We start from the raw sequence: 14,126 nt of genomic DNA on the forward strand, positions 1-14,126 counted from the left end.
TTCTTTTGTTAAATTTTGTGTTTTTCTTTCTTACTCACTCACTCATTTTTTTTGTAAGATTTTTTTAAGCGAATTTGTGATTTAACTACAATTTTGTTTTAGGTTGATATAATTTTAATTTGAATAGAGAGATGTGAATTAATTACATCGGGTCGAATTCGGGTCGATCACGAATAAACATGTCAGATTTATGTTAGAGATTTTGACACGAAACATGACATGTTATGTTATATCGTTCAAACCCGAACCTCTGAACCTGAAACTGACTCAATTGTCATCCCTAAATTTAAATAAAAAAAGAAGGCAAACAAACCCTAATCTTTAGAAGTAAAAATGGTCCAACAAGTATTGTTACCATGAATGTAGGTTCTCTCTCTTCACTCTCTATCTAACACCACTTCGCGTTTCTTCTTTTTCAATTTCTCTCTATCAACCTTTTCTCAGATCTTGAGATATGAAATTTCTCACTATTGCGGCTTAATAACTGCCCTAGATATGATCATCGACACAGTTCGATGATAGGGATCGCGGTCAGAAAGTTTGACGGCGGATCTGAGCTTTCTTAAACCGGTCAAATCAAAACTCTCAACACTAGGTTTTTGAGAGTCGAGATGTATAAAAATCAGTTGCAGGAGTTGTCGCAGCGGAGTTGTTTCAACTTGCCTTCATATACCTGCATTAGAGAAGGTCCCGATCACGCACCGCGATTCAAGGCTACTGTGAACTTCAATGGTGAGACCTTTGAGAGTCCTGCCTTTTGCTCTACGCTCAGACAAGCCGAACATTCAGCAGCGGAGGTGGCGCTCAATGCGCTAGCTAATCGTGGCCCATCTCACTCACTGGCTGCTAGGATTCTGGTGATTTATTGTTTTTTTTACATTTAATTCTGTCATTTACTATAAAGAGATAAACTAGATTGTAGGAATTTATTGTTAGGGAATGAGATCTAATTGCAGCCACTTACCTTATATGATTTCTGAATGTTGATGTTAGTGAATGGAAAATTAATTGAATAATTCCTAACTATACCTGAGGCTGTTTAGTTCTTAATATGATCATTGTAGTTTCACTTTTGATTTCTAGGTTAAAATAAACCCGTGTTTGGTTTTAATTTCCTTCTTAAAGTAAAGTGGTTGAATACTGAAGTTATCTAGCACTTTCAGTAGCCTTTTATGCTGCAACTTTTGTTACTTTTTTTTACTAAAGTGGTTAAAATGATTGACACTGAAGATGGTAAGGTGTAAAGAATTATGTTTCCATATAGGACTTCATTAGTTGAAGTCTAAATAATGTAAAGATAAGTTTTTTATTTCCATTTAAGAAGAGGGAGGTAGTCACCTTTGCAGAATCCATCTATTATCAAGTTTAGAAAGGTTTTAGGTCATTTTTGCTTAATTGGGCAGGATAGCAAGAGCAAAGCTTGAGAGATGATAACTGTTTTGAGTTAGGATCTCTGCTTCATGTAGATGGCATAGGAAATGCTCAATGCTGCAAACACTTTCTCTTATAATTTTGTCCTTTCTCCATGTGTCTTTGTTTATTTGCATCCTTCTCAAGCCAGACTCCTTTGTTTTCCTTTGAGGTATAGTATACCTTTTTTTACAATTGGAAATAAAGACTTCTTCTTTGGTCGAAATAATTGTAACCTAGTCTAGTTCTCTACGAGGCTGGTCCAAAATCGCTTGACCATCTCTACTCATGGTTACCTACCTCATCAGCCAAAAATTGGTGTGGATAAATCAAAATGACAATCAAATTTGTAAGGAACAAATAAATAAACCATTAAAAAATTTAATGGGCTCTACTGAAAGTTGGAGGCACATACAAAGACCTACACAAGCAAAAAAGACTGACATGGTAGCAAGTAATGTTTGAAAGGTGTTAATGATTATTTTTTCTCCCATTAAATCTGGGGCAGTTTGTTTTAGTCAACCAGTTGAAGGGTATAAATTCAAATGAGAATTTTTTAGTTTTCTAATATTATAACTTCTGGGTAGTAATTGTTTTTTTGGCTGTGCATGCTAATATATCACTGTTTGCTTAATTAATTATAATTACTGCCTATTGTATCTGGTAATCCTCAAAATGTGTTTTAAATTTACAGGATGAGACGGGAGTTTATAAGAATCTCTTGCAAGAGGTTTCACAAAGAGTAGGATCATCTTTACCAGTTTATACAACTTTCCGCACTGGGTATGGGCATCTGCCTGTCTTCACCTGCATTGTGGAGTTGGCTGGAGTCAAATTTACTGGCCAACCAGCCAAGAACAAGAAACAAGCTGAAAAGAATGCTGCTATGGCCGCTTGGACATCTTTGAAACAATGTATGTTTTCATAACCAACTCAAAAAGATAGCAACTATTGCCTAATTCTTCATCTGAAGAAGTTTAGGTTCTCTTTTGATAGGGTATTTGTGTCAATTTTGGAAGTAGTCATCTCTCTCCATTTATTATGGAATCTTTAGTTTTCAAAAGAAAGTCCTGATACACAATCCCCAAATTACCTTTATATCGCTGTTTCAAAAAATAAATAAAAAATCAATTTTCTTTCTTGGTCAAAAACTATTTCATACCAGATTTTTTGAAAACTTTCCCCAAAACTTTTAAACTTGTCATTAAATAAGATGGCGTATTTAAGAAACAAAAGTATCATATAGGCAGGATATTCCAATTGTTGATGACATGTTGATTTGCCTATAAAGTATCAAGCTCATATTGATGCTCAAAGTTAGCTAAGGGAAGAACCAAATTAGTCTTGAGTTCTAAGAGTTGAATGCATATTTTTCTTATAATAGGTAAGTTGCATACTAATTACTACTAGTGTTCTCGTACGACCAAACTGGGTTAAAATGAATGCATTTTATGTCAAAAACTAGTGTTAACCTGAATTCTGGCAACAATTTCTCCACTTTCTGAAAAGATGAAATCTCAAGAAACCATGATTTATCTACTATGGAGTTTTTCACATTTTGCATATTGTTTTGTTTACCTCATTTGTCAATGCATAATTGACTTGATAATCATTATCAGTCAGGTTTTGTTTTCACATATGGATCTTATTTGAAAACCGATATTTTGTCACAATAATTGTAAAAAACTGTCAAAGTAAAAACTAGAAATGATTTTTGTTTTGTTTGGTATAAGATTGTTTTCTGGATTATGTCCATCTAGAAACAATATTTAGTTCTTAGTCTGGATGAGAAAAATTATGAACCTATGTCTAAATAAGAAATGTTAACAAATGTTATCATTTAGACTCAACACTAGACCTAGAAAGTGTTTCCAAATGGTATAAAGATAATTTTGTGGATCATGATCCATATTATTTTCTAAATGATTAATGACAAATATAGATTTTTGTAGACGATAGTTGTATTTGTATGCTTTAAAATGTTGCTGTAATGTATGTTTAATATATCCCTTGTCTGATCCAGTACCGCAACAATCTGAGAGCAGCAGCACATCTGAAAGGGGTAATAATAACGATGAACAGGAGCATATTGGTGTAGCACGTGGACTTCAGTTATTTCTTTGGAGGGCAAAGATGGCTCATTTACAGTTTCCAATATTGTTCCCAACACAAAACCCTAGACCAGCAGCAGCTGGAATTCTCTCCACTCCTATTAAAGCATCGAAAATCCTGCCATTGTTAATCCCCTCCAATAATAATCCTCCTGTTGTTGTTCCTCGTCAACCCAGATTTATCATTAGTAACAACACCACAATGGTAAACAAACAACCCCCTCCCAAAATCCAACCAACAACAGCTACAACAACAGATAATACAAAGGAAACCCTTCAACCTAGTAAATTCCCCGCTGTCGGAGCAGCACCATATATTCCTTTCCATCATTTCAGGGGACCCCGTCATGGAATTGCACCGCCAGTCATAATCAGAAGTTCAATACCCGTTTTCTCATCCCCGCCTGTCCACCATAATTCTCCCGCTGCCGCCCCACCAAGGCAGGTGGTGGTGACTCCTCCTCTTCCTCCTCCTCCACCTGTGGTTGTTACTAAGGCTGAAAATGGGACTATGGAGAATAATGTCAGGTTAAATCAGGATGATGATAATGATGATGATAAGAGCAAGAAACTACTACTGTAAGAAGAAGAACCCTTCCTTTTTCCTCCCTCCATATCTTCTAAGAATTTACAATTAGCTTATTTCTGCATTCAACTCTTTTTTTTCTTCTTTTCTTAAATAATATTTTAAGGTTATGATTTGTATCAATTAATTAAAGTTAAATCCAGCTAGGCTGGTAACTGTGAGATTAATTATCTCAAGATATTGAAAGGCAAGGTTTTAGAAGGTGGAAGAAACTGCTCATGATGTGAACAAATGGAAATTCATGTTTGTAAGAGTAATATTGTCTCCTTGTTGTATTTATTTATTTAAGGTAACTTTTATGAAACTGAAAACTGAAAAGGTTAGAATACTGAATTGTAAATGCTGAATTCATTTAGTATTTTCAAAATTTATTTATTAATGTATGAAAACCATATGTTGTCAGGGTTTATTTTTATTAAACTTTAGGGCTAAAATTATCTTTTAGATGTTTTTATTATATTAACAAGTCATTCATAAGTTAAATTTTAATTTAATTTGAGTTTGTTTAAGGTAATTAAGTGATTTATATAATAAATATCAAATCAATTCAAATAATTATTTAATTTAAATGATTGTGTTATCAAATATTTTGATAATTTTTTATATTACAAACTTTAAAATTAAACAATTTTAAAATTTTCTATTAATTAAACTTTTAGATCAAATTTAATAGTCAAACTCCCAACATTATCTATAAAACAAAATAAAAAACTGCCTTAAAACAACCATCCTATTTTTAACATAATTTCAGAAAAAACTTGTTAAACCAATGCGGTTAAATAATATTAAAAAAGTTATAATTATAATTCTTTTTATAAATTAAAAAAATCATAAATTTAAAATAATAAAAATTTAACTAGTTTAATAATTTTATTTTAACACTTATTTTAAAAACAGTAATTTAGAAAAATTGGAACTTAAATCAATGCATTAGCAGAACTATCTAAAATAATTTCCTTACTTCATAATTCCAAACACTCAAATATTTAAAAACATTTCTTCCACTTTTTTTTTATCTATTTTTTTATTATTTTAGGAAACCCTTGAAAAGAACATTTCAAAACTCAACTAAAACAGGAATGGTAACCTAGAAAAGACCCTTTCACAGCATTACCTAAAATGACCATTTCTAAAGAAAATTAAAGTCCATACAAACATAAGCAGTTAGTTTCTTCTTCTTAGGGCAATTTACAACCAGAATAACCCTACCAAAAACTAATAGTAACAGGGGTAAAGAGAACGCTAAGTCGCGAAGAGCTAAACACTCCAGACTCACAACAAGAAAAATACAGACCAGACCTCCAGAGTCAGTCAAGACGAGAAAGCAGTTTCCATAGCTCGTAATATAGCTGAAGTGTCGAATCGGAAATTTCTAAAGCTCTTGCCAGGACCAGAAGATGAAGAATGGGAGAAATCAGCTGCTGCTGCAGCTGCTGTTGCTGGTGGTGGTGGTGCAGGTTTAATAGTGTGAGTCTCGGGTATAGCTGTGGAGTTGCTCCCTCCTACAGAACTGTTCTTTGCCTTCCACATACTCAGTGCTGCATAAATGCAATAAATTTCATTAGGAAAACAAATCTTAATGTTTGGATTTTGTTTTGTTTTCACTCATCAATTCATATGAAGAATTGAATTAGATTTGAATATTTGGCATTGAAATAATTCTCATCTCTTTTAATCTCCTAGTATAATCTAGTTGGAAACACTATTGTATTTGAATCTGGATCTGACTGAGAAACTGCCGATGAATTTATGGATACAGATTCAACTACGTTTGGTATGGAAGGTGTATATATTTTCAAATAATTCATGGCAATGATCCAACTGTCTGATAACATGAAATTTGGACTGTTAGTAGATCTCTAAACGATGGGTTTCAGGCATATCTGGACAAATCCACCCCGTTAACAAATGTAATCCCCATCTGGATCCATACCTGGATCAGAAATCTGGACGAAATGGTGTTTTCATTTGAAGACTTTGAGAATAAATTTCAATCTAGCTTTCCAATAATTATGCATATCAACTTGTGGAATTACTTTTCACCCATTTCATTAATTACTTTTTGGAAACACCCTTAGCCTTACTAGAAGAGACAGGGACAACAACATACCTTTCAAAGGCATATTAGCTTTAGGAACTCCAATAGGTTGATGAGATGCAATCCATTTCTGCAGAGATCTGGAACACACAAATATTTTTATCTTCCATGGAATAAATGAAAGTGCACGAAAACAAGTATGAAACTACTCCTGTTTTATGTGAAATTTATCCACTCCATGGAATATGCTCGTAAAACGCTTATTGCAAAAACTAAAAATAAAAGAAGCTTGAGAAGATACTAACTCTAAGAAAGGGGCAACCATGTAAAGCTTGAGACCAGTGACCCCACGAGATATTACATCACGATTCGCTGGTTGAAGATCATCGAGCCGTTGCCATGCAATTTCCTGCCATCGGAATGCAAGAAATTTTCAAAAGAATAACAGTACCATTTTTTAGTAACCTTCTGCATGCTATATGAAAAAATAATGATCCATTTTGATCCCAGGACAGGATGAAATTAAACCTACTTTTCATCCCAGTTCCCATGAAAAGTTATAAATGCGAATAATTAAATAAAATTCACATACACTGATCTCTTTTTTGGTGAGTGGGGCAAAGACAGTATTGTCGTTCACACCAGCAACTATGTATAGCCGCACCCTTTGCTGTCCGAATATCATTTCAATGAACTCGTCTTTGTTTAGAAGTTTCGAAACATCAAAACCAGTTTCCTCGTGGACCTGAACCAAATATTGAAAACTTACATTCAGAATTATGATGAGCATATTAGGGTTTGGACAAGCTCCAATTATTTCCTTTTCCACACCGCACGTAAAACATAAACTTAAGCTATTTACTCTCTCTGTTTCAATGTTCAAATATTTTATGACAAGGAATATTGAGAATTTGTAGGACAAAATACCCTATTGTCTTTTTGTTCTATGTCAAAGAAATAATTGTATAAAAGGATGTAACCTTATGCACCAAATCCCCCCATTTGCAGACTATTCTATATATGCAAGCTTAGACTTTAAAAAAAGAATGAAAAATTATTCTCATCCCTATGGTCATTATGCTATTTCAATCGGATACACCCATTTGCAGACTATTCTATATATGCAAGCTTAGACTTTAAAAAAAGAATGAAAAAATTATTCTCATCCCTATGGTCATTATGCTATTTCAATTGGATACACCCATGCTCGACTTATGTACAGTGATTCAATTGACCAAAGCTCAAGTGAACACGTGATAAGCTAATTCTACAATAATAGTGACAAACGGAATCCAAAATGAAACAAGGAATTACCTCTCTGATTGCGCATGTATGGTCTTCCTCATCTTTGCTCTTTTTTCCACGGGGAAAGCTCCAGCTTGTGCCTTTCCACCCCTTGACTAGTAAGCACTACATATTGCACTTTCTTAACATGAGATATAATGGAAGTAAAAAAATGGCAAGAATAAGAGCTGTAGTAACAACTGGAAACTTTTAAAGCATGAAAACCGAGTGGTTCATAATGCATGTAAGTACGATGGTATTGGGTTATGCGACTCTTTTATGTGGATCATTATTATCAGTATCATTTCTAGTCATTGAAAAAAAAATGGTTTTGCAAATTTGAAAGATAAAAAAAAATTATCATGTCATCAACGGAAGAGAGAAAAAAAATGATCACAATGGAATTTAGAACATCAACATAAGTAGAATAAAAGGAAAGACCTGTAGTAAGGACCTAGAAACTTAAAAAGCATGAAAAACATTGTCAAAAGTAGAATTAAAGAGCCTATAAATGCAGTAATGTATCTTAACAGATTTCATACACAAATGCCTTACCCTTTCATAATACTCATCAAGAATTATGGCCCCGGTAACAGGAACTCGGACCTTATAAGATGTGAAGTCCTTAAATATGTCATCTATATGCGCAACATAAGGTCTCAAAACGTCACAACTGTTGAACACTGCATTTAATTAAGGAAACAACAAAATAAGATAAGACGAGTAAGGATAAAGTCCAAAACAGTTTAAGAATGTCAGCCCTAGACAATATGTCGATTATGTGCCTTCAAACCAGAAAAACAGAAAAACAAAAGACAAGGAAGGATACTTAAGGAAGTGAACTCCTTCAAGGTAAATGATTTAAGTGATGGATTATTTTCCACTGAATTGTCTTCATAGAACCAATGAGCATACTCCACAAGAAATAATATCCTCTCAAATGATTGTTGATCTTCTTTTGGAACGTTCAACACGAAACGACTGCAAAAGAAAAAAGATCAAATAAACAGAAGATTAATAACATCAGAAACAACTGAACACAACAAAATAGTTGAAACAATAACACAAGCATGAAATATGGCCGGATAATGACAATTAAAAAGAAAACAGAGAATGAAGCTTAGCTGACCAATAAAATGGACATACAACATGTAGATTACAGCTAGAAACATATTCAATATAAGAACACTTCCACAAGAACTACCCATCATCCAATAAAATGACTTTAGGCCTACTCTTAATTGGCTGCTAAAGAATATAATTATTTTAATTGATAACCTCAAATCTTATGTTAAACTTGTCATAGTGGATTCCCATCACAGCCAAGTCCTCCAAGGTCAACATAAACTTATCCAAGGGTGAACCGTTCCAAAGCTCTCACACAATTATTCAAAAGCACTATTATTTATGAGAGAAACGTGCCTTCAAAAAAGAAATTGTATTATAAAAAACTCCCTTCAAAATACTGCAATGTTTTCTTTGTAGGTGCTAGACTTAATGCAATGTCAAACACTACATTGTTATGTGCATTTCATATACCTCAAAAAACTAAACACATTGCATTCTGATTTTAATTGCAAGATTCTACATCATTTGGAAAATATTGACAATCAGTTTTTCGTGTCTCATACTATTATTGACAATCAAACTTACATGTTCAGGTACGAAAAAACAATTATGCAAAGTACACGCAACATTATAAAAGGAAGTAATTAACTATATTATAGGTATCAAGAGGATGAAGGAGAGGAGAAGAGAGAAAGAGACCTGCAGAGATCATCGAGGAGTTCTTGAGGAGGAAGGTTGTTCTTTGACGGAGCGCTCGAAGATCTGTGAAGACCTGCCATCGGTGTTAGTAGATATGATTCCAGCAAGCCCTTCGACTACAAAAACAAAACAAAAAATATAAATCTTTTATGTCCGTCAAGAATCCCTTTTTTTTTTCTCTAGTCCAAATTGAAGTAATGGAGGAGGACCTCAGAGTGAAAAGTCAACTAAACCCTCTCAAGCACTTGCTTAATAAGAAGAAAGAGGAACCTCATGGAAATCTCATGGAATAAGGTTTCATCCTATTCATGGAGATTCCAAAAATATAAAATTCAAAACAATTGGGAATTTTTTTATGAAAATTGAATGAAGTTACTAATTCATGATCTAACATGTACATAATCAATCCATGTTTGAATTGAAATTAAGATAAAGATGCAAGTGCTTCCCTTCTGAATCTATCGTCCAAATATACATGAAACCGGAGATCCATAATGCACCTCACAAAGGAAGGTCAGGATTGAACTCATTAAAATTCTGGGATGGCTTTGCTTGTTCTCGAAGGTTCTAACTTCTACAATTACGCTCAAGCCAAATAATTCGCTAAAAATAGATTGAAATAGAATGCCAATTCTATTGATGTGGTGCACCATTCAATCAAGACTACCTAAAAAACCCTGAACCGAACTTTGCATCACCCAATCAAGCTTGAGCTCTCAGCATCTTAAATTCAAACTCTTTTCACCCGAGTTATACTCCAAGTGGTTATTATTATTATTATTAAGGGTGAGCAAACAGGTAAATTCGATCCGTTTTGCCCAATTCATACTCGACCCAAACTAAATTTATCCAAACCAATCTACTCATCACAAACTAAATTTCGTTGGTTTAGTTTTTCCTTTTCTTTCTATCCCCAAATTTGCTATTAATCACAATTTGTAGCTACATATTACAGTTCATTTTATCCCCTAAATCGTTGCTAATCACAACATGTAAGGCTACAAATTATTATTATTTTTCCCCCTCTAATCTGCTAATTACAATCTGCCACTTTAAATTCTCTATTTCTTTTAGCTGTAACTAAACAAACCCTAGTTTATTTAGAGAAGAAGTATATTCATGAAACATTTTAAGCTGCCATACCCACTACAGAATCATTTTGACTGTACAGAAAATGCAGACAGCAAATTACCTGAACATCAAGAGCCTGTTGGATTTAGTATATACTTCCTTCTACGATCAAGCAACAATCTCAAACTGTCAATGAAAAAGTGAAGACAAACAGATCAGACAGCAAACCAAAACCCAGAATTAATCAAGAAAGAAAATAAAAATCGCAGGCGAAAAGGGCACCGACTGAATTCGATCAGAAGATGGGTCCGAGTGACTGTATCAGCTTTGGTCGGTCGGTCGGTCGTCTGGTTGCGTCACCGTCGAGCGGCGAAGAGGGGTCGAGTAACGAGTGTCGAGCAGAAGAAGAATCGGTGGAATCGTTTGTATTTCGGATTAACCTGCTCAGCCAGCCAGCCAGCCCTACTTATTATTATTATGATTACCAAAAATAAAATATATTAAATAAGCTCTTCAATATATATTTTTTTATTAAGAAAATAAACTATGAACATTTATTATTTTCTAACACAAAAAAAAGAAAAAGAAAAGAAATGAAGAGTCGGTGAAAATAGCTTTGTTGTGTTGTCCGTCAAAATCAGTATGATATAAAATAACAATCAAGTCTCCTTTTAACAAAGTTCATTTAATTAAATAATAATTATATACATAAAAATTAAGAAATTTATAATCAAACCCCAAAATAAAAAAATAAAAAAGCTTCACCATTGAAATTTAATGAATAAACGGGTGATAGTGATATATATTTGGGGGAAATGGGGGTGTAGCTCCAGCTCAATCAAAAAGTGTGATAGATCTAAAATTTAGAGTTAAACTTTAAAAAAAGATTGATTGAACTTAAAAAAAAAAAAAAAATTTATTTTAAGATAAATTTTACCATTAATATATTGTTAGTGATGTATCTAATGGATAATGAATTAAAGTGTTATTTTTATAATAATGTTAATAAAAAGTAAGTCTTAAATAGTAAAACAAATAATAATGAGATAAGTTATATATTTATTTATTTAATTATTAGTTTATACTAATAATCTTTATTTTCTTATAATTATCAGTTTTAAACAAAAACTACAAAACTTTATAAAGTTTATTTTTTTTTCTTTTAGTTCAAAGACTCATTTATAATTTTTACCATATGAGGATCGGATATGTCCCGATCTCGGATTCTTAGATTTACAATGTAACAAAGACTTTGGGTTTTCATCAATCAATACAACTCACTGTTCTTCATCTTTCTTTCTAGAATTCTTGTTTGATTTCTTAGTTAAAGTTCAACATGGTATCAGAGTAGGAGGCGATCCTGCACCCTTAAGAACCTTCAGAAAGTGACGATCCATTTGATTTCGACAACGACGATCTTCTTGATGAGCCAGTGCGTTCTCTGAACCCTAATTTCAAAGCTCTTCAAGAACGCACAATTGATCCGGTTCAAGTTTCATTTCAAGTTCCTGTTCAAGTTTTTCCACCAATGCCACCATTGAAGCGAGATTGCACAGATCCTCTTTATGTTCATCCTGACGACATTCCAGGAGCAATATTGACTCACACAGTTCTGACCCGCCAGAACTACTTCGAATGGTCTACCAGCATGCAATTGGCACTTACTGCAAAAATGAAGATGTGTTATATTGATGGATCATTCACAGTTCCGACTGCACCTCAAGATGCTATTTGCTGGAGAATGATTGATGCAATGGTCCGATCATGGATAATGAACACAATCGATAAGAAGAAGAGAATTCACTTTCAGAGCATAACAACCTCTTTAGAGCTATGGAATTAAGTGAAAGTGAGGTATGAAGGTAACAATGGTCCAACCTTGTATCGAGTTAAAAAAGATATATGTACAACAAAGCAGGACAATCTTGATTTAGAAGAATATTATTCTAAGGTACGTTTAAACTGTGATGAATTGTTACATCTTGAACCACATCATGTATGTTCTTGTGATAAATCTCAAATCTCAAATTGTGTGGGATGCAAGTTGGAAAAACAAGTTTTGACTAGGTATGAAAAACATAATTTGCTGCTGTTCTTGATGAGTCTGGATGATTCTTATGAGAATCTAAAGGATAGTATTCTAGTTATGGATCCTTTACCGAGTGTATACAAGGCTTTCACGATGTTTTTGAATGTTGAATCAAAGAATCTGATAAATCGACAACATCAACAATCTAGCTTACAATCTGCCATGATAGTAAGAGATTTCAAAGAAGGTAGTTCAAAAAGATTCAAAAAAAATGATGAAAGAGCCTACAACAATGACAAAAGAAGAAATCTCTCATGTACTCACTATAATATGAAGTGTCATTCTAAAGAAGGATGTTATAGACTAATTGGTTTTCCAGATTGGTGGAATAACAACAAAATGAAGAATGCTGTGAATTCAGTGTCATTTGACAACAATGACAAAACAGTCTCTTACAAGATCAAATGAAGATGATGCAGGACATGACGAAAAGTTTAATTGAAGAGAATACTAGACCTGAAGCTAACCTGTATACTAAAAAATAAAGAAATCAACTTCGAAGATAAGTTTTCTAGACTCAATCTTTATTTTATAACTGATATAGAATTTACAATGAGCATTAATAGTTTAAACAGTTCAAAACAATTATGGTTAATAGATTCAGGGGCTAGTACACATATTTGCAATAATAGAAAATTGCTTTTTGATATTAAGAAAATAGAACATGAAATTGATTTGCTTCAGATTTTAAGTATAATCTAATATCAGTTATTAGATTAATTGCAAATGAAAAAGTTAAATGCATATTTTCTGAAAATGGATGTTTGATGCAGGGTCCTAAATTAGATGATATCTTTGAACTTGGCAAACGTGTAGGAAACTTGTATTTCTATTCCATAGTTACTGATTTCCTTAAAGATTCTAATAGTGATGCTAAAACTTCATTTTCTACCTTAGATTGTAAAACTGTGCATTATAGATGTTGACACCCTTCTAATGAAGTTCTTAGAATATTGTTTCCTCCTCTTATCAATAATATGGATTATTGTGAAACTTGTCAAATTTGTGAATCACATTGTTTACCTTTTCATAATAGCACTTCATCTTCTAAAGACAAATTCGATATTATTCATATTGATATTTGGGGACCTTATAAAAAAGAATCATACACTAAAATACCGTTTATGCTTACAATTGTAGATGACTACTCTAGATGCACTTGAACTTTTTTAATTTATGATAAAACTGTTGTTTTTGACAAAATTCAAAATTTTTATTTAATGATCAAAACTCAATATTTAAAGAACATTAAAATCATTAGAAGTGATAATGGAACTGAATTTGTGAATACATCAAAAGACTTGTGTATATTCTCCACAACAAAATGGAGTTGTAGAAAGAAAGCACATACATCTAATTGAAGTAGCAAGATCTATTTTAAAACATTCTAACCTACCGATCAAATTTTGGTCTTTTTCTATCCTTACTACAACCTAACTAATAAATAGAATGCCAACAAAAGTTTTGAATTGGAAGTCACCATTCTTCATGCTTAATAAGTGTGAAGCTAAATATGATAATTTGAAAGTTTTGGTTGCTTATATTACATGACAAATACTTTTCCACAAAAATCAAAATTTGAAGATAGAGGCATAAAATGTGTCTTTATTGGATATCCTTCAAATCAAAAAGGGTATACTCTTTATCAGATTGAATTAAGTGATATTGTAGTTTCAAGAAATATTGTTTTCTTTAAGAATATTCTACCTTTCAAAGAAAATATCAATGATCAATCAAAACTCAATAATATTATAGAAATTACAATAACAG

At 32.8% G+C, this 14,126-nt stretch overlaps 2 protein-coding genes across 2 annotated transcripts; one reads left to right on the forward strand and one right to left on the reverse strand.

The window, feature by feature from the left end:
• The first annotated feature begins 350 nt into the window (after positions 1-350).
• LOC124910712 (double-stranded RNA-binding protein 6-like) lies at positions 351-4,407 on the forward strand. Its single transcript, XM_047451393.1, has 3 exons — positions 351-857; positions 2,105-2,324; positions 3,434-4,407. Exons 1-3 carry the CDS (start codon positions 612-614, stop codon positions 4,102-4,104), a joined length of 1,137 nt encoding a protein of 378 aa, XP_047307349.1. The 5' UTR covers positions 351-611; the 3' UTR covers positions 4,105-4,407.
• An 810-nt stretch (positions 4,408-5,217) lies between these two features.
• Positions 5,218-10,718, reverse strand: LOC124910805 (mRNA-decapping enzyme subunit 2). Its single transcript, XM_047451486.1, has 10 exons — positions 10,554-10,718; positions 10,389-10,453; positions 9,197-9,312; positions 8,259-8,410; positions 7,985-8,112; positions 7,460-7,555; positions 6,738-6,890; positions 6,451-6,554; positions 6,218-6,285; positions 5,218-5,645 (listed from the first exon to the last, which is right to left on the reverse strand). The coding sequence occupies exons 3-10, from the start codon at positions 9,274-9,276 to the stop codon at positions 5,419-5,421; spliced, it is 1,008 nt and encodes a 335-aa protein (XP_047307442.1). The 5' UTR covers positions 9,277-9,312; positions 10,389-10,453; positions 10,554-10,718; the 3' UTR covers positions 5,218-5,418.
• Between the last annotated feature and the right edge of the window lie 3,408 nt (positions 10,719-14,126).

Source organism: Impatiens glandulifera, chromosome 7, assembly GCF_907164915.1.
Source record: "Impatiens glandulifera chromosome 7, dImpGla2.1, whole genome shotgun sequence".
Classification (NCBI taxonomy): domain Eukaryota; kingdom Viridiplantae; phylum Streptophyta; class Magnoliopsida; order Ericales; family Balsaminaceae; genus Impatiens; species Impatiens glandulifera.